The sequence below is a fragment of the Notamacropus eugenii genome, chromosome 1, assembly GCF_028372415.1.
Source record: "Notamacropus eugenii isolate mMacEug1 chromosome 1, mMacEug1.pri_v2, whole genome shotgun sequence".
Lineage (NCBI taxonomy): Eukaryota > Metazoa > Chordata > Mammalia > Diprotodontia > Macropodidae > Notamacropus > Notamacropus eugenii.
This window is the reverse complement of record NC_092872.1, coordinates 12,455,532-12,475,160: the sequence shown is the minus strand read 5'-3', so window position 1 is coordinate 12,475,160 and position 19,629 is coordinate 12,455,532. Positions and strand designations below refer to the sequence as shown.

Sequence of the window (19,629 nt, the reverse complement as noted above, 5' to 3'; positions counted from 1 at the left end):
CTCAGACACTTGACACTTACTAGCTGTGTGACCTTGGGCAAGTCACTTAACCCCAATTACCTCATCCTGGGTCATCTCCAGTCATCCTGATGAATATCTGGTCGCTGGACTCAGACGGCTCTGGAGGAGAAGTGAGGCTGGTGGACCTGCACGGTCCTTACTCATTCAAAACAAAGTCAAGTGCAAGTCATGTCATTATTTCTCTGATGGCATGGTCTTCTTTGGCAACGAAGGACAAACACATACAGGTTGTGTTCGTGTATTTTTCTGTTTCTTAGCCCTACCAAATAGTTTGATGATTGCTATGATGAAGCCTCCTTTGGCTCTTTCCACTTAAATCATCTGTGAGGTGTCTGAATTTCCTTTAGCACTTATTGTCTGGACTATTCATTTGTGTATTTAATAATTACATCACCTTGTTTTGTTATCTGATGTCACCGTGTATGTCTTCCTTTTCCCCTCAGCTAACTTAGAAGCTCTTAAAAGAAAGGAGCATTAAATAACAAAACAAAACTGTCTCTTCTATATTCCATAGAACTTAAAACAGTGTTTTTTGTAGAGTAGCCTCTCAGTAAAATTTGTCAGATTTTATTTAGACCTATGCAGCTCCTTAATACGCTGAGTTAATTTCTTTTTCCCTTCTCCATTTCCTTTACAGTATGTGGGAGCTCCAGTGGCCTATATCCAACAGGTATTTGTGAAATCCACCATTTCCCCCTGGCACAAGAACTTGCTGGCAGTAGATGTATTCCGTTCACCTCTGTCCCGGGTATTTCAGCTGGTAGAAGAGATCCGAAACCATGTACTGAGAGACAGGTATTGTGAAATAATTGAGGATCTGGGTCCTTTTAGCAGTAGATTTTCTAACATTGTTCCTTGCCCATGAATGTTATGATTAAACTTGAGTTTCTTCTCCAAATATAATTAGGTAAGCCAATCAATTCATAGAAACAGAACAGTAGCCTTATTGAATTGCTTGCCTATTCATAGAATCAGTTTTCCCTTGAATTCTTATAGTTGTTAATGGCATGTGGTGTCAGCTGCATCTCAGTCTCATGTCTGCCCACTCAGACTTTGATGTAGACAACTCTCAAGTAGTTTGTGCTTCTCTTTGGGGGACATACAGTCTTAGGAACAATCCGTAAAATCCTTCCATAACAGTGGTGTCAAACTCAAGTAGAAATGAACTACATTTTAACATTATCTGTGTTGTATTGTATTTTTATTGATTTTGTTAGACATTTCCCAGCTCCCTTTATTCTGGCTCTTGCTCCAATGGCCTTGAGTTTGACGCCTCTGCTGAGGACTAAGTTGTTCAGAACTTGTATTTTTTCTGTTGTGATTTGCAGATAGTATCCCCCTTTAAGGTTCTGTGTAGTATTTGTGAATCATTAGAAACTTGAAAATGGATTAAGCATGTCATAACCATGGTACTACGCTACTCTCAGGAACCTTGTCCGTCAGTTACAGTAAATATTCTTTTCATAGACCAACTTTCTCATCTCCTAAGCCAAATAGTGATTCTCTTAAGTATGGAAGTTTTTCATTTCTTAATTATTTGTTTGATTTTTTACCATCCAGTTCTTAACTGGAAATTTCAGGGATCAAAACTGGCTAAATTTCTCACTACAACCTCCTATTAGATTGTTTCACTTGCTAACCTAAATTGCTATTGTCCTGGACCCATAAACTCTTGTAGCTCCAGAGGACATATAGCATTACTTTTGTATGAAAGAAAAGGCAGTTAGTTTCTTAATATGTTATTTAATTCAAATAAGATGGGGAAAGACCCACTAATCATGCAGATTTTTTTGACAGTGTATTTAGAGTTTCCCATCTTCAGTCACAGGATCATAAGTATTAGAACTAAGACCTAAGAGCTTATTTAATCTGTCTCCCCATTTTTATAGGTTCAGCCAAGGGCAGTGATTTGCTAGAAGTCTCGTAAGCACAAACAGGGTTCACAAGATTATGGCATCTTCATCTGGGAAGGACCTTTGAGGTCATCTAGTTTAGCCCCATTTTACAGAGAAAGAAACTAATGCCCAAGGTCCCACAGAACAGTAGAACCAAGAGCTGAACAAGTTGTTTTATTTTACATCTACCTCTTTCCACTTCCTCACACTGCCTCTGTCCTGGGGTCAGTTCTCTCTAATTTTTGCCTTTGTTTTCAGTTTATTAAACTAGTTGCACCATTTCATTAATTCCATGACAGTCCAGTTTAGAATATAAGTACCTTGAACAAGATACAGTCTCTGCTGCCTTTTTTGTATCTTACATAATGTCTCGTATGTAGCACACTTTTAATAGGTATTTATTGAATTAGGTTTTTTTTTTCCTGGAGTTACCTCTTTTCCCCTCACCCAGTGAGAAAGGAAAGTAGTCCCGAGAGTTGAGTTAGCAATAAAAGGCTATTGGACCTTTGAAGCATTGTTCAGGGTCAGTGCCTGGGTAAACATTCTCGCATCCTGTGTAGATGGAATTCAAGACAGAGGTTTATTCTGTGTTCTTTCTTAATTTCCTATCTCTCCTTTCACTGTGGATGGGCCTAAAGAAATACTCTAGTATAAAGTATTGTGGGAAATACTAGCTACAGTTTCATGTGCTAGTAACTGGTTTGACCATTCTTTGACTGTTTTGGAATTGGAGAGAACACTATAGCGAATTACTAGATTCTGCCCTTTGGACCCAGTGAGATCTGATAAGACATGACATCTCTGCTCCATAATGATAGAGGACAATGACTTGTCTTGTCCTTTCTCCCTGGGCAGCTCTGGGACCAAGAGCCTGGAGGAAGTGTGCCTGCAAGTGACTGACCTCCTACCAGGCCTAAAGAAACTTAGGAATTTGCTTCCTGAGCACGGCTGCCTCCTGTTGTCACCTGGAAACTTCTGGCAGAATGATCAGGAGCGCTTCAATGATGACCCTGATATTATCAGAACCATCTATCAGCATGAGCCAAAGACCCTCCAGACTTCTGCAACCCTCAAAGGTACGTGCACTTTTGTCTTGCCCTGCTTTAGTTCCCTTGTTAGGTGGCTCCTTGGGCTCCACCAGCCTTTTGTTGCTCCTTGGTGATGTGTTTACTTTTCTGTATGTTTCTAGACTTGTTGTTCGGAGTGCCGGGAAAATATAGTGGGGTGAACCTATACACTAGGAAGAGGATGGTGTCTTACACCATTACCCTGGTCTTCCAGAGTTACCATTCCAGGTAAGCCTGCCAGTGTTTGGAATCAGAGGTCATCAGGGAGTAGCAGGGCCATTTTTTCAAGTTAGGCATGTGTGTAGGCTGCCATGTCCTCCTCCTTTTCTGTCACTGTGCCTGAAATTTTATAGATGGTACAGGTGGTTTATTCTTTTGTTTTGAATGTTTTTCCATCTTACAGTGCCCCCTATATAACACCAGGTGCTCATGGGAAGGGTAATACTAAGGTCTTATCTGCTAACAGTTTAGTGGGGGTTAGCTAAAGAATTAGTTATAAGCGAGGCCTAGAGAATTATATGGGGTTGGAGGGGTGAGGAAAGGGGGCCCTAAGAGGGGAGGAGGCAGGCATCTGACACACAAATCTGGCCTACTGCACAATTTTTAAGAGGGGACAGAATTCAGACTTAGTGGGTCTCTTTCCTAATACATGAAAGAGGCCCTTGTTGCACCTCTCCTGCCAGAGGCTGCCTTTGGGCAGAAGGGAACAACTGTGTCCTGTCCTCTCCTCTCCATGACTAGGTATCTGAATAGCCTTCGGGCCCGACTAAAGCTGTTGCACCCTAGCCCCAACTGCAGTCTTCGGGAGGAGAGTCTGGTGCACGTACATTTCAAGGAAGAAATTGGCATTGCTGAGCTCATTCCCCTCGTCACCACCTACATCATCCTTTTTGCCTACATTTACTTCTCTACAAGTAGGTCCAAGATGGGTATAGGGGCTAAGCTATTAATTAATTGGGAATATTTCTCAACTCACTTCTCAGTTCTGAGTGTTTTTATGGGCAGGGCATCTTGCTGTACCCAGGTGGTGATAGAAAAAATTATGTATGCCCATCTTTGGGTAAGTCATCGCCTCTCATCGCCTCTCTAGAACTTAGGTTTTCTCTCTCATAGAGGGAGGGGGCTATACCAGGGTCATAGTGTCCTTGTCATTTTTGTAATTTTATGAGTCTGATGGTTCAGTGGAACAGAGGTGTCCTTCTGAGCACTGTATTCTGGGACTTGTCTAAGGCAGAATTGCCTCTTTAGAGAAATACCGTCCATAGTATAGCCTTCTGAGTCCATATGTAAAAATTACTTACCCTTTCCATTCACTTGATGGGCAAATTTATTTCACCTCTGCCTTTTTGGGTTCTTTCTCTTATGTTAAAGCAAAAGGGCCTTGCACTGGGATAGTCTTAGCTAGTCAAGTCAAAGGGGAAACCATAGAGGGAATGGGAAAGAGATAGGATTTTGATGAGGGGATATCTCTCCCTGTATCCTCTCCTTTTTAGGGAAGATAGACATGGTGAAATCAAAATGGGGATTGGCGCTGGCAGCAGTGGTGACTGTCCTCAGCTCTCTGCTAATGTCTGTGGGGCTTTGTACCCTCTTTGGCCTGACTCCAACTCTCAATGGCGGGTAAGTTCCCTGGCCTCAGTTGGCCAGCTTAAGCTGAAATGGTGCAGTTATCACCTCCCTACACTGTCTGCCCTGCTTCTTTTGAAGCTTTTGTGGTCTCTTCATGTTTAATTTCATAGAATGAGGCTGAATTTTTTCTCAAAGATAAAATTACCCATTTGATATAGCACTGTACTTTCACTCTTAATTTTAAAACCATTTAAAAGTTCTAACCTACAAATCAAATAATTTTTTAAGAGCAAATCTTTTTTAAAGAAAATAACTGCCTAGTTACAATATAATAATTTTTTCTCATTAATCTTTAACTTTCCTTTTAGCAACTTACCTTGAAATCTCAGTGTGTAATCAAAGCCCTTCCCACAGTGGGTTTGTCCTAAAACATCAGAAATCCCAGGCTGATGCCTCTTAGTTAGAATTCAGTATTAATCTTTTCATTCTGTGTCTCAGCTATTCAGAGTCCTCTGGAAAATTTCTGGGTTGTTTGTGTTTTCCAGTCCCCTCTTCTCATCTTGTGTTTCCTTTCTCCAAGTGTAGCTGAAAAGAGAACTGTAAAGATACAGTGACAGAGAGCCGAGGAGTGAGATCTAAACTCCAGCCACTCAAATATACACATTTTACTAATCACAAAGAATTTCCTTTTTAATATCATTATTCTTAGTCTCTCCTTTCTCTTTGCCTTGCTTGGAAAGGCAGTGTGTCCTGATGGAGAGTGCTGGGTTTGAATTCTGCTCTGATAAACTTAATGTAGGAAAGCCTTAGTTTCTTCCTGCTATTTTCAGCATTATTTTAAGGATCAAACCGGACAGTGCATAAAATGTTGCAAATTTTTTTAAGCTTTATAAATGCCAGGTGGTTGTATTAGAACTGTGACTCATCCAGAGCCTCTATTTAGCTATAATTTGATTTTTCATAAAATACAGAGATCCTCATTATCGAAGTCTCCAAGGTTTCAGTTTTGTTTTGGTCTGGACCTGTGATTCCATTAGTGTAGGGAACATTCTCTATACCAATGCAGATCAAATTGAGTGCCTGTTCAGCCAGTGTGTATCAAGGGGCTGGATTTGAAGATAGGTCTGTCTTTCTGACTTCATGGTCGCTGTGCCACACTCTCCAAGAGACTGATAAGGCAAGCAGAAAATAATATGAATTAGAAAATATTAACTAATGAATTGACTGTTTCTATGAATAGTTCCCACTCAAACATTCCTACCCATTTAACAATGGTGTCTATCCTGATAAGCCAATGTCCTACTCAGTCTCGCATAGTCTTATTCGGTTCCCTCTGCCTTGATTTCAGTAGAATTATTTGAATAGCAAAGGATTAAGCAAGTTCCTGGTGAAAAATGATGAGGTCCTCAAATCTTCTTGATGTTTTTGTCAGTGACTCTTTGTATAATCATGCTGAGAAAGTTGAGAGGGAAGTGAAGGATATAAAATATAGCACTTGATTCATTCTCTGTTCATTCTAGGAATTATTATATTGTTACAGTTATAGCCAAAATGTTGTTAAATATAAAATCAAAGAAGCTAATTTTCATGAGTTTTAGTTTTGCTATTCAGCAAGATAAAAGTCCCAATAAAATCGTTTTCCCCACTATTTACTCTAAAAATGTTGGTCTCCCTTTTAAAAAATCATTTTCTGGTTTCAGTTATCCTTAGATAATGAAAGTCTCTTGTACTTATTTACTTTTCTAGAATTCTGTTACTCCTGATAGTGGTTTAAGGTAACCCAAAAGACTTCTCACAGATTTTTTTTCTTATAGAGCCAGGATCCCTTACTCAGGTCAAACACTTTGAACAGCAAATGTCAATAAAAATTTCATCATTACTTAAAGTAATTTCATCAGACCACTGTCCATTAGGTAGATTTGAACCAAAGCTCCTATTACAAAATCTAAGGGCTAGTAATGGGGAATAGGTGTTGTGTAAAGGAGTTTGCTGATCATGCCAGCTCATTTTGTGTTTCTTCTACCCTGCTTTGTTAAAGAGAGACTTTTGATCATTTGACCTATGGCACAACGCTTAAGTTACCAGCTTTGAGAGGTCTGTGTAAAATAAGGGTTGTTGATTCCAACAGTGGGATGTAGAAGCCTTTGTTTCAGATCTGTCACCCATGAAAAAAATGACCTACTAGACTCTGCAAAGGGTTGGAAATCTAGACTGCATTCTATCAGAGACAATGTGAGATTTAGAGTAGTAGATGGCTATTGTTAGTACCTCAGGTTTGAGTGATAGGAATGTATTCAGTGGGATTCACAGTAGTTGTTCACTTTATTTCAAGGCAGTAGGGATCCACTCTTTGGCTTGGTATCTTTCTCTTTCCCCAGAGAGATTTTCCCCTATCTGGTTGTGGTAATTGGATTGGAGAATGTGCTGGTTCTCACAAAGTCAGTTGTATCTACTCCAGTAGACCTCGAAGTGAAGCTGCGAATTGCCCAAGGTAACAGAGTTGAGGAGAAATGTTCTGTATTTGAACTGTGGGAAAGAACCTGCAACTTGATTACGAAGTGCCAAAATGGGGAAGGGAAAAAGTAGTGGTGGTTTACCATAGCACACATTGGTATGGTATTCTGGGGGAAGCACTGGGACATCATAAACTGCATTTCTTGCCCTTTCCTAAGAACTTCTCACCCATAAGTAGAAAGCATTCTTCTCTATTCTCTGACAACCTTTCTGTCCTCTTTTTTTGCCAGGAATTAGTTGGAGAAGTATGGAAACATCAAGTCATGGGAATGGGGCAGTATTTGTAATAGGACTTTTACATTTGTAGAGCTGTAAGATTTGGGGCAAATTCTTTCACCTGAGCCTCAGTTTCCTCAGCTGTGAGATGGGGGGATAGTATTACTTCAGTTGTTTTCCGGATTGTTGTGAGAACCAAATGATAGATTTTATATTGAAGTGCTTTGAACAAAACACATGAAATAGTAGTTATAGAAATGCCAGGATTTAAGGGTGGAAACTAAGGTACATAGAGGTAATGATGTGACCTAGGCATAGTTACAGCTAGACTTTGTTGCCTCTCCACCCCCCATTCTATTTCACTGCTTTATTTATATTGTCTCTAGGCTTAAGCAACGAGAGTTGGTCTATCATGAAGAACATGGCCACAGAACTGGGCATCATCCTCATTGGATATTTCACTCTGGTTCCTGCCATTCAGGTAGGGGCTTGTGTTTGCCCTAGCACCCTGGCTCCTGGAATGTATCCATTTGTCATCTGTACCCTCAACATTGAGCCTTTTGGAAGAGCTCCCACTCTCTTTCCTGTTCCACGGGAGGTGACTTCCAAAGGAGCTGGAACCCAGTCAAGATATGTCTTGTTTGGAATTAGGCCGACTCAGGCCTGTCTTACCCTGGCCTGCCTTCTGAGCCCATGGAGAGTGGCAGAATGACCTCATTTAAAGATGATTGCCCTTTGAACTCTTTCTGTATCCCCATAGCTTAGCAGAGTATCTGGCACATAATCGGCACTTAATAAACGTTTACTGATTTATTGGACTGAAGATCTGAACTAGGAACTGCAGGGTAGGACAGGGGGTTTGAGAAGAAGCTGTGAGCACAGGGTGGCCCTAGGGAAGGGCCACTGTGATGCTTATCACCTGGTGCTTCGTCCCCAGGAGTTCTGCCTCTTCGCCGTGGTGGGCCTTGTCTCTGACTTCTTCCTGCAGATGCTCTTCTTCACCACCGTTCTGTCTATTGACATTCGCCGCATGGAGGTAGGAAGTGGCACTAATTTCTACCCCCTTCCTTCCCCAATCCCCTTAATTTTCATGGTGGGATTAGGGTCCATGGGATCCATACAGCTCATTGCCTAGATTTTGCAGTCTTAGAAGACATATAGGCCTGTATTGACAATGGAAAATGTGTGTATGCTTGGGTGTTGATATTTGCCTAGGGTGGTAAGGATCAAGGGCTCTACCTCAAAAAGGAAGGAGTAAGATCTTGAATTCAGGTCTCATCTTTACCTGCAGCTAGCTGATCTAAATAAACGGTTGCCCCCAGAAGTCTGCCTGCACCCGGCAAAGCCTACAGGACGGGGCCAGCGATATGAGCGGCAGTTGGCCATGCGACCCTCGACACCACACACAATCACCCTACAGCCATCATCTTTTAGAAATCTACGCCTACCCAAGAGACTCCGTGTCATCTATTTCTTGGCCCGCACCCGGTTGGCCCAGAGACTAATCATGGTATCCCTGCCTGATCCCCTGGTAACTCTCCCCTATGTCTTAAGCTATAGAAGCTTCATCCCCACCTGCTAAAGTACCAAAGTCCTTCTGATGTAGCTCACCCTTTGAGGGGGGCAAGATAGGTAATGGGCTGCTATTCACCATGCTATGCTGTCAGTGAAGTGTGCCCCTTTAAGGCTGACTCCATGATCCAGGAAAAGACCAAGGGAAGATTTGGGAAAGAGCAACAGTGGAGTTTTTGTTTTCTTATCCTGGTCCAAGATGTCTTGTCCCACTCTCTTCAGGTTCCTAGGAGATCTCGTGTCAGTTCACTTAGCATATTATCTGAGAGGTGCCCCCTCCCCATCAATCCGTCAGCAAAATTCAGAGGATGTAAGTGTTTGGAGGCATTAATGTGAATTAATTGATCCCATCCCTGTTTCTTGCAGGTTGGCACAGTGATCTGGATTGGCATCCTGGTGTATACAGACCCTGCTGGGCTACGCACTTACTTAACAGCCCAGGTGACAGAGCAGAGCCCCTTGGGGGAGGCGGGACTGCCTCCAATGCCTGTGCCAGGTGGGGTGCTGCCCGCAGGTGACCCCAAGAGTACCTTCTCCATCTTCCCACCGGATGCTTCTAAGCTAGCAGAGAATCAGACACTGCCTTGGGAATCCTCTGATGTTCAGGAGCCCCAGGACCATCTGGAGGGGGCTCCTCACAGCAGCCTGCTGGACGTAGGCCCTGTCCCAGAGGTGACATGGGGACCAGAAGATGAAGAGCTCTGGAGGAAACTGTCCTTCCGCCATTGGCCGTCCCTTTTCAGTTACTATAACATCACTCTGGCCAAGAGGTAAGCGAAGCAGCTAAGGAGCGGAGAAGAGGCTTTGCTCTAGTGAGCCCAGGGTCGGCCTCCGGTCGCTGTCCTTGGGATGGGATTCATGGTAGGTGGGCATCTTCTTTTATAAGTATTACTTAATTTCCCAAGAGAGGCAAATGGACGACGGGCGCTTGGAAAAGACATGGGGGAAAAACGTTAGGGAGCTGGCTTTCTTATTGCCTCCTTCATGAGGGTTGGTTAGGCACGTTATGTCTTCTTTTGATGTCAGGGCACCTGGCTGTTCTTGGTGGAGATTTGGTAGCCAAAGAAGGCCTTTCATGTTGCATCATCAGCTTTTTGCTCTGTTTGGTCCCAGGTACATCAGCCTACTTCCAGTGATTCCTGTCACACTCTACTTGAACCCACAAGAGGTTCAGCACCAACAGGAGGCACAGCATTACTGGCCCCTCAATCCCTCAAGCTCTGGAACTGCCCAGGGGGAGGGCCAGGGGAAGGCATTTGAAGGTCCCAGTAGGACCCAGGTCCATGGAGATGTCACTCTCTACAAGTAAGGGCCACTACCCTCCCCTCTCTCTCCTCCCCCCCACTGTGTTGACTGGACCAGAAGTAGTAAGAGGATTGGGAAGTGTGAGATATGGCTTATGTGATCATACATTGTCTAGCAGGGGTGAGGAACCTGCAGCCTCGAGCCCCATGTGAGCCTGCAGGTCCTCAAATGCAGCCAAAAGGATTTGTTCTGTGAAGTGTGCATTCAGACAAAGGGCTGCACTTCAGGACCTAGAGGGCCTCGAGGCTGCAGGTTCCCCACCTCTGGCCTTGGGTGTAGGCAGCTCCTAACCACTAGTTTCCTGTCCTATTTCTGCCTCATTTGGGTTTCTCTGCTATGTGGGGCTTGTGTGATTTCTAAGGGTGGATACTGGGCTTGAATGGAGTTGATCCCACCGAGCACCATCTTCGTGCCATCCCCACAGGGTCGCTGCGTTAGGTCTGGCTTCTGGTATCTTGTTGGTGCTTCTGCTCTTCTGCCTCTATCGAGTGCTCTGCCCCAAGAACTATGGACAGCATGGGTCCTCCCACGGCCGTCGAAAGCGTGGGGACCTCCCCTGTGATGACTATGGATACTCCCCACCTGAGACAGAGATCATTCCTCTTGTCCTTCGAGGGCATCTCATGGTAAGAATTGGGAACGAGCTGCTTTTGTTCCCTGCAGAGATTCCTTCCTGGTTTTCTTGTGTCTCTTGTTGCCCCCATTTCCCCTTGTTGATCTTTAGGTTGAACAAGGAGAGACCCCATCACTGGTCACTTGATGTCAGATGCCATGCGTGCCTGCCCTTGTTAAGGTGGATTCTCTTGGCCTTTCAGGACATTGAGTGCCTTGCAAGTGATGGGATGCTCTTGGTGAGCTGCTGCCTAGTGGGACAGATCCGGGTGTGGGATGCACAGACTGGGGACTGCCTTACCCTGATCCCCAAGCAAGGGTATGATTCCTTCTCTTATCCCTTCTTCCTGGCTTTCTTCACCAGCTGCTCAGCTCAACATTGGCATGAGATCCTTTTCCTTCTAACCCTTCTCCATCCCCAAACACATTCCTATCCTGGCACCTTTCTTTCTCTGCTCACTAGGCTTCGAAGGGACAGTGGTGGTATGTTTGATTCCCAAGAGAGCTGGGAGCAGCTATCAGATGGGGGAAAAGGAAGCCCTGAGGAGCTTGGAGACAACCCCCAGCTGCGGCGCCTCCTGGGTCCCCCGCAGCCTCCACTCTTTGGTGACCAGCCTGACCTGACCTGCCTCATTGACACCAACTTTTCTGAGCAGCCCCAACCCCCACCTTTAGAGCCTTCTCAGCCTGAGCCAAGGCACCGGACTGGCTGTAGACGACCCCATGACACCCCTGGCTATGATTTCAGCCGACTGGTGCAGCGAGTATACCAGGAGGAGGGGCTGGGCCCTATCCCCTTACCAGCCCTAGGACCCCCTTCCCCAGTTCCTTCATTCCATGGCCCTGAGGATGAAGCCTGCTCACACCTCGAGAAGGGGTCCCCCATCCCTACTTGGACTCCTGACACAGAGAGCTCCGTCTGGAGCCTGGACCTGCAGGGGAACCTCATCGTGGCCGGGCGCAGCAGTGGCAGGCTGGAGGTGGGGAGTTGAGGACAGAGGGTAGGGACAGTGTTGTGAAGAGCGAGCCCTGAGGACAAAGGGCCTGGCTTTGGCTTTCGTGACTCATTCTCAAGTGGGATTGGCTGGGTGGGGGCCAGAGATTTCCATCTCATTTCTCTAATGGGAGGGATAGGAGCCAGGACCCTGGGTCCCCAATCAGTAGCACTAGGCAGAGAATCACAGGCTCTAGACAAACTCAATTTAAATCCACTCACTTCCATTAAAGGAAGACAAGTGCTGCTCTTTCCCATGGTGGGTGGGAGGGAGGACCTTAGTCTGTCCTTTTAGGGCAGGAAGTCGGGTGGGGGCAGGGCCCTCACAGCCTCTGGGGTTACAGGTGTGGGACGCCATCGAGGGCACCCTTCGCTGCAGCAACGAGGAGGTCTCCTCAGGCATCACTGCCCTTGTGTTCCTGAACAAGAGGTGAGGATGTATTTCCTGGGCCATGATGGTTCTTGGACCCCTCTGCAGAAGGGGCATCTGGCTCAAAGGTGCAACAGATAGCACTATGGTCTTAACCCAGGAGAGAGTTTATATCTATGTGACCTGCCTCATACCCTTACCAGCTGGGTTGAACTCTATTGAGGGTTCTTTGCAGCTCTCTTCCCTAATTACTATTGTCAGGTCCCCCTGGGCCTTATATACCTCACCCCACCTTTCCCTCCTAAAGTCTGCCGTATTCTATTCCAGGATTGTGGCTGCCCGGCTCAATGGGTCCCTTGATTTCTTCTCTTTAGAGACTCACACAGTCCTCAGCCATTTGCAGTTTCGAGGTAAAGAGGGGATGGGGTGGGTCAAGGGAAGACAGATTTATCGCAACTTTTCCAGACTGAGCTCCCTGGGTGGGGGTGAGTGAGAAGGGGGAGGGATGGGAACTGGGTTAACTCTCCTGCTGGCATTAGTGGGTATGGGAAAAGATGACTTGCTTTCTACTTTGGGTTTCTTCTGCTCACTTGGAGCTGGTTTTCCCCAGGGGCTCCAGGCCGGAGCAGTACCCCTTCATCCCCCGTGTACAGCAACAGTGATACCATCTTATGCCACCTCACCCACACAGTGTCCTGTGCCCACCAGAAACCTATAACTGCCTTAAAGGCTGCTGCTGGTCGTGTTGTGACTGGGAGCCAGGACCACACTCTGAAAGTGAGTATCCTTGGAAGCTTGGGCAGAGAATGAAGAGCTGTTAACAAGGATTTCTTGGCAGAAGGTGGTGGAATTTCTATTGGAGCCACTGAACAAAGAGTTAGAATTGACCTTCAGAGGATCTTTTCAGATATGAATGAGTGGGGAGGGAATATATACACACACAGACACACACAGACACACAGACACAGACACAGACACACACACACACACACACACACACACACATAATTTTGAAAAATCAGAATGGGAGTCAGAGCTGTGATGCTGCCTCATGTCCCAGGTATATAGGCTGGAGGACTCGTGCTGCCTCTTCACCCTGCAGGGCCATTCAGGGGCCATTACAGCCGTGTACATCGACCAGGTGAGATCCAATATGAGCTCCTGGGAAGGAGCTAAGAGGGGGCCAAGAGCCTTAGGGGGAAGGATGGAATAGACTTGAGCCACATTTGGCTGACTGCATGGGATTCCATCCCTGGGTGAGGCTGCCTCTGTGGGCCCCTACATTAAGGTTGCACTAACCCTGTTCTTGAAGTTTCCAAGAGTCTTCCCTGATCATGATTCAAATTTCAAGAGATGAGTTTCTTATCAAGCTCTGAGACAGACCCTACAGTAAGTCCATTTTCCCCCTCTCCATTCTCTCAGACAATGGTGCTGGCCAGTGGGGGGCAGGATGGAGCCATCTGCCTTTGGGATGTTCTGACAGGTAGTCGAGTAAGCCATATGTTTGCACATCGAGGGGATGTAACCTCTCTCACCTGTACCACTTCCTGCATCATCAGCAGTGGCCTAGATGACCTCATTAGCATCTGGGACCGAAGCACCGGCATCAAGCTGTACTCAATTCAGCAGGTGAGAAGAGAGGAAAGGGAGGGGATGGGTTTGTGTTTTTATCTTGTTCCTTTGTCATTATAATGGGAAAATTCAAGGCCCTAGATTGGGTGGGACAGGAGAGTAGTACCTGTATCCTATTAATCATACTATGTGTAACACTTGTTCCCCTAACTTCCCTAGGACATGGGCTGTGGGGCCAGCCTGGGGGTCATCTCAGACAACTTGCTGGTGACTGGAGGCCAGGGTTGTGTCTCCTTCTGGGACCTAAACTATGGGGACCTGCTGCAAACTGTCTACCTGGGTAAAAGCAGTGAGGCACAGCCAGCCCGCCAGATTCTTGTGCTAGACAACGCGGCCATTGTCTGCAATTTTGGCAGTGAGCTGAGTCTGGTCTACGTGCCCTCTGTGTTGGAGAAGCTGGACTAAACCAGGGTTAATAATACTGGGCCTGAGCACCCTCTCCAGAGTCTTCATAGCAGGCCTGGACTGGAGGTAACCCAACAGTGGTGACCAGGCTTGGAGCAGGAGGGGAATTGTCCACCTTTCTGGTGGTTGGGGAGGACAGCTGTTGGTAAGCTCCTATCCCACTAAGGGCACTGTGTGTCCTGTTAACTGGTGGACCCTGTGCTAGGCGTAGGGACTGTTCCTTCTGCCTGGTATCTCTGGTTCTCAAACCTTTCCCCATCAGTGGGACCAAAGCTGTAGTACCTGAGGGTGAAGGAGAGAATAGGGTTGCTGGGGTTTGCCCTGGGGCCTTTTCAGTGTCTTCCCATCTTGCCACTTCCCTCTCTTAAATAAACTTTTTTAAATCATGTAATATATAACCACTATGAGCTACCTCCATCTATGCCCTATAAGGTACATAATTATGTTTCTGTTACTACTCTGAAGAAAATACCAGGTCTAGACCTGTTAAGTATGGCCAGCAGGCCTAGCTAACACGAGAGCTGTTCAGTCCCGAAGAGGGAGAAAAAGCTATCTTGCTTTTATCCAACCATAAAACTCTGCCTTCTGCAGGGAGGCTAGTTTGATTAGAGTGGTCGTGCTGGAGGGAAAATGGGGGCAAGGAAAGTGAAGTCCTAAAGGGAGGAATCATGGGAGTCTTAATGGAGCTCAGGTTATCTTACTGGAGGGTAGCCGAGTATTACCACAAGTGCTGTGAAGACAGTGACCTTCTGTGGCCTCACTATAATAACTGTTAGCTTTTGTGAGGCAGTTGTGAACGTTTCTGTGGGGCCCTCGCCTATTCTAGAGTGCTCCTTTACTTTAGTTGCCATCTGTAATCCCTCAAGACCATCTAGTCCTGCAAATTCCCTAGCAGAACTGCAGACCAGAACTGAGGGCTTGGCTCTGTACCAGGGGTGTAGGACTAGACAGTTATAAGGAAGAATATCCATCAGATTGCATCTTCTGGTTACATAACAGTGACTTGACAAGGTCTGTCTTCTGTCCACGCTAACAGTTACTTTCAACATCCCACCCTTAATGCACTGGACTGAGCTGAGCGTGATGGAAAAACAATTTAAAGTCAGAGGACAGGGCTAGGCTAGCTAACTAACCGTACCTCTACCACTTAACTAAGTCGGTGGCCTTGGGCACTTTCTAAGCTACTTTCTTCATAAAATGAGGATGCCTGTAGTACTTCAAGGTTGCTGTGAGGATCCAAGAACGCAGATTATCAAAGCACAAGAAACAGCTGCATATAGGTTGGTTTATTTTAGTAGCAAAGAGCTGAAAAAAACAATTCAGGTCCCAAGTAAGAGAATGGCTACTTTGTTCATGGTCTGCCCCTAAGAGTCAGGTCCAGTTAGTGAAGGGCAAAAGGCAAGTGCTGAAGTCAGTTCAGCAGCTCCATGCAGTCAAGAGAAACGACCACCCTAGGAGGACTTCCACTAGACCAGGGCTAAAGGCAACAAGAATTGTGGGGGAGGGGTGGGGTTTGATTTCTCCCCTGAGGTGTTCCTCCACAGCTCCTCCTCTACCCTGGTCCCCTGGCAACCTCTAGCTCTTTTCTCCCCAGGGAGGGGTAGGAATATTCCCTATTCCAGAAGAGAGGCAGCTCAGATTTTTGATTAGGGACTTTTAGCAGATTTAAAGGAAAATATGTAGTGTAGGGAGTTAGAAGCCATTGGACATCTGTGCCTCTAGGTCCAATTCATGTCTTATTTAGGGTCCAGAGTGGGTCCAAAAGGCTGAGAGGGTCGTCACTTGGGCCAGCACCCCGAAGTCCTTGCCCGTTATGAGCCTGCAGGAAGCTCTGCTTGTTCATGCGTTGCTTCCCCCGAAGGGAACTGTCCAGGGAGAAGGCCTCGGGAGTCAGGGAGGCCAAGAGCTCTAGAGAAGAAGTGGGAGGCCCAGGGCTAGGTATTGCAGGTACCTGGCTCTCCTCCTTAGGTTCAGGGACTTCGGGCTTGGGGGAGGAAGGAGGAGAAGGTGACGGGGGCCTGGTAAGCTCCTGGAGGTTAGGTGTGGTAGGACTGAGAGGCTCAGCAGGGCTAGGAAGGGCCACAGGAGGGGGCTCCTGCCCGCCTACTTGGGGCCGGATGCTAAGCTTGGCAATGGTGGCTTGGATGGAGCTGATGGGCATGTCTGCACCCAGCACCAGGTCCTGGGGGTCCTGTGGCAGATATGCCTGAGGGGGGAGAGGAGAGAACTCAGGAAGTCTGCCCATCCTATCCTTCCCCTACATTCCCATCCTCCCTATTATACCCCAGCCTCCTTCTACCTTCTGGGCCACGCTGGAGTTAGCAAGGGGTCTGCAGGCAGAAGGGGGTGCCACCCCATGCCGCTGGAGCACCTGCTCTACGTGTCTTAACACTGCTTCGTGACAAAATCGGAGGTGTAGCTGACAAGGGAATAGTGGTGACTTCAGCTCAAAGGATCACCTTAAAACGCAGCAGCCCGGCCCACCTGCCCTTTCCTCTTTAGCCCCTACCTTCTCCTGTAACATGTGCTTCCGTTGTTGCCGCATCTGCCGCACCAGCTGCGTCAGGGCAGGAATCCCGTTGCCAGCCTCCACTTCCTGCACAGCAGCGTACAGCAGTGCAAAGGCTCCAGTGCGGCCTACCCCAGAACTGTGAGAGCAGGAAAAGGAAAGGGGGTGCTGGTGGTGAACAAGGCCCTTAAGAGAATGCCCAGACCTCCCTGTAGTCACTCTGGCTAGTACCTGCAGTGAACCACAATGGGTGTGTGCAGAGGTCGCTGATGCAGGTAGTGGGTGTGCACCTCCTGGATGAAACGTAGCAGGTTCCCTGGGCTGTCTGGGAGGCCCCTGCAAAGGGGAGAAGAGGAATGAGGAGGAGGGCCCCTAGGACCAGTGCAAGGGTGGGTAGTAGTGGCTATGAGGACCTGACTTGTTCAGTCTCTTCTCGGGCTCTTATTAACACTCCCCCCCACCCCCCCCCGGGTTAAACGCACAGCTCCGGCCAAGTGGGGAAGTGCAGGTGTACGAGAGAGCGTTTGAGGCTTTGGTCTCTGAACTGCAGGCTCAGCACACGTTCCACATGGGTGTCTGTGGTCCGGACACTGCTCAGCACCAGGCTTAGAGGGCCCTGGACCAGAGGCTGGCCCCTCTCCGTGGGGAAGTACTTAGCCACTTTCTGCTACAGGACAGAAAAACAGAGGAGTTGTCAAAGAAGCTGACCTGGGGCCACAGCAGAAAGGTCGAGGGTTCTCAACCTAGCACCTGTGAATGTTTTTTAAAAGTATTTTGATTAAATATATTTCAATATTACTTGGTCTCTTTGGCAATCTATTTTATACTACTAAAAATTGTTGGGGAGAGATGACAAAAAAAGTTAATCCTGGAGCAAAAGGCATTGAATCTCCATGTCAAGAATAATCAGCCTGGACCAGTGAGAGGTGCTAGGACAGAGTCTTAGTAAGACCTGTTCTAGAGGTCATAGGCACAACTCGGTTCTGTTGTTCCCTCTGCAAAGGGAAAACTTCCCAAGTGACTGTCCACCCCTTTCCTCACCTTTTCCATCTCTGCCTCTGAAACCAACATAACGATGACAGACACCTTCTGTTCATGCACCATGAGCCAGAAGTCGGCTGCAGTGCCAGGCAGAGGAGCCTGGGTGGCTATCAATGGAGGACAGTAGGACGAGAGCCCTTCCACTCGGCTGGCGTTGATGTAATCGTCCTTGCCTGAACGAAGCACCACCCGATTACTATCGTAGGGCATGATGTCCTGGTGCCGGTTCTTGAGAGAATAGCAGCGTGCGATGGCAATGGAGCGGCCGCGGGCGTCCCGTTCCTGGGCTTCCTGCAGCTCCCGCCAGACTCCATCCAGGGCCCCTGCCCCACCACTCAGCAGCCCTCGGAACGCCTCCAGCTCCTCCTGCAGCTGCTGGAGCCTCTGTGGCTGCTCATAAGGATCACATTCGATCAGCCGCAGGGCTTGGGGCCGCTGGCCCTCTGTGGCATCTGCCTTAGTGGGCTGGAGCAAAGGGTGGCCTCCACCAGGGGGCTGAGACCCGCCGTGCTGGCTCTCAGGACTGGATGAGAGCAGATCGGCCGTAGACGAGTTACAGCGTTGGAATGGCGGTGGTTCTGCCTGGGAAGGGTGTGGTGTGGTAGGGCCAGGCCCTGGGGATGGGGCTGGTGAAGGCACAGGGTGAGAGCTTGGAGATGGCTGGCTGGAGGGTGGAGGGCCCCGCAGGGGTAATGGGGTGCCAGGGGGCAACTGACTGGGGAGTGAAGGGGCCTGGGGAACCTGGGGCCTAGAAGCTGGGGCTGGGCAATAGGGTATGGCTGAAGTGCCTGGGGGAAGGGGCTGAATTCCAGGGAGTGGAGTATGGGGAGGCTGAGGTGGGGCTGGAGTGGGGAAAGGCAAGGCTCCTGAATGGGGGGGTAAGGGGTCCTGAGAAGGAAGTGGGTAAAGATGGGTACCCAAAGGTGGTGGGAGCTGCCCCAAGACAGCAGGCTGGGTGACAAAAGGAAAAGGTGGCTGCTGGGCAGTGGGAGCAGGGACCCTGGTCTGGGGAGGAAAGACTTGTGGGTGCTGGATTGGGGCTGGGGGTCGAGGCTGAGGTACAAAGGGCACTTGGGAGGCATAGGGTTGGGGTCGAGGCTGCAACTCACCACGAGAAGCTGGGGGAAAAGGAAGTTGGGCGGAGGAAGGGGTGAAAGGTTGGCAAACCCCTACAGGGTAAGGATAGGGTACTGCTGGGAGTCCTTGCTGGGAGGCAGAGTAGCAGGGCCTGGAGGGGGCTGGGCTTGGGCTAGGCCCAGGCCTGGGAGCCGTGTAGCTAGAGATGGGGGCCTGGATGCTGTCCACCGTGGTAGTGGCAGGACGGATCCCTGGAGTCAGCTCAGGACTGATGAATCGAGGAGGGGGAGCTGTGGGGAGGCCCCCACTGGAGCCAGGAGGCCCTAGCGCATAGTGGCTGCTTACTACCCTTCGTTGGGGAGAGGAGCCAGGAATTAGGCTAGGATCTGGGGTGTAAGTAGGAGCTGGATAGAGGCGGGGTCCTGGAGACATGCCTGCCAGGGGCAATCCTGTAGGCTGAGGAGCTGAAGGTTGTAGTAGAGGTGGAGGCCCAGAGTAGGTACCTGGGGGGAAGGGACTGGGACCCTGGCTGGGAATGTAGTGGGACCCAGGGACAGTAAAATGGCCAGGGGGAAAAGGTATAACAGCCCCAGCTCCCAAAAAGGCATCACTGGGGAGGGCTGCAGTGGGAAAGGCAGTCAGGTGGGTAGCCAGCATGTCAGGAGGCAAGCTTCGGAGCTCCTCGGGCAGATCCCCGGGCTCTATAGCTTCGCCCTCTTCCTTTCTGGGTAGTAGTGGCTTTGGGGCGGTAGGCCGGGGTGGAGGTTTCTTTTTGAGTTCCCTAAGAAGTCGGTCCAGAGTCCTCATCAGTGCCCTGAGTACTCTCCCCA

At 48.2% G+C, this 19,629-nt stretch overlaps 2 protein-coding genes across 6 annotated transcripts in view; one reads left to right on the top strand and one right to left on the bottom strand.

Moving 5' to 3' along the window:
• Positions 1 to 14,563, top strand: part of SCAP (SREBF chaperone) — a 78,758-nt gene extending 64,195 nt beyond the window's left edge. For 2 of the 3 annotated variants that reach the window (XM_072653747.1, XM_072653757.1), the window contains exons 4-23: positions 659 to 816; positions 2,772 to 2,992; positions 3,106 to 3,211; positions 3,725 to 3,897; positions 4,477 to 4,603; positions 6,931 to 7,043; positions 7,669 to 7,763; positions 8,220 to 8,318; positions 8,574 to 8,813; positions 9,221 to 9,624; positions 9,968 to 10,159; positions 10,584 to 10,785; positions 10,975 to 11,090; positions 11,235 to 11,751; positions 12,110 to 12,195; positions 12,463 to 12,545; positions 12,746 to 12,912; positions 13,196 to 13,276; positions 13,558 to 13,764; positions 13,927 to 14,563. In XM_072653747.1, coding sequence (XP_072509848.1) covers positions 659 to 816; positions 2,772 to 2,992; positions 3,106 to 3,211; positions 3,725 to 3,897; positions 4,477 to 4,603; positions 6,931 to 7,043; positions 7,669 to 7,763; positions 8,220 to 8,318; positions 8,574 to 8,813; positions 9,221 to 9,624; positions 9,968 to 10,159; positions 10,584 to 10,785; positions 10,975 to 11,090; positions 11,235 to 11,751; positions 12,110 to 12,195; positions 12,463 to 12,545; positions 12,746 to 12,912; positions 13,196 to 13,276; positions 13,558 to 13,764; positions 13,927 to 14,172 — 3,633 coding nt within the window. In that variant the 3' untranslated portion in view covers positions 14,173 to 14,563. The remainder of the gene's footprint in view (positions 1 to 658; positions 817 to 2,771; positions 2,993 to 3,105; positions 3,212 to 3,724; positions 3,898 to 4,476; positions 4,604 to 6,930; positions 7,044 to 7,668; positions 7,764 to 8,219; positions 8,319 to 8,573; positions 8,814 to 9,220; positions 9,625 to 9,967; positions 10,160 to 10,583; positions 10,786 to 10,974; positions 11,091 to 11,234; positions 11,752 to 12,109; positions 12,196 to 12,462; positions 12,546 to 12,745; positions 12,913 to 13,195; positions 13,277 to 13,557; positions 13,765 to 13,926) is intronic. The other variant, XM_072653767.1, reaches the window with a different exon arrangement.
• An 880-nt stretch (positions 14,564 to 15,443) lies between these two features.
• Positions 15,444 to 19,629, bottom strand: part of PTPN23 (protein tyrosine phosphatase non-receptor type 23) — a 42,812-nt gene continuing 38,626 nt past the window's right edge. For 2 of the 3 annotated variants that reach the window (XM_072653715.1, XM_072653732.1), the window contains exons 20-25: positions 17,723 to 19,580; positions 17,164 to 17,348; positions 16,913 to 17,017; positions 16,682 to 16,820; positions 16,472 to 16,591; positions 15,444 to 16,378 (exon numbers count right to left, since the gene is read on the bottom strand). In XM_072653715.1, the coding sequence (XP_072509816.1) occupies positions 15,902 to 16,378; positions 16,472 to 16,591; positions 16,682 to 16,820; positions 16,913 to 17,017; positions 17,164 to 17,348; positions 17,723 to 19,580 (2,884 nt within the window). In that variant the 3' untranslated portion in view covers positions 15,444 to 15,901. The remainder of the gene's footprint in view (positions 16,379 to 16,471; positions 16,592 to 16,681; positions 16,821 to 16,912; positions 17,018 to 17,163; positions 17,349 to 17,722; positions 19,581 to 19,629) is intronic. The other variant, XM_072653724.1, reaches the window with a different exon arrangement.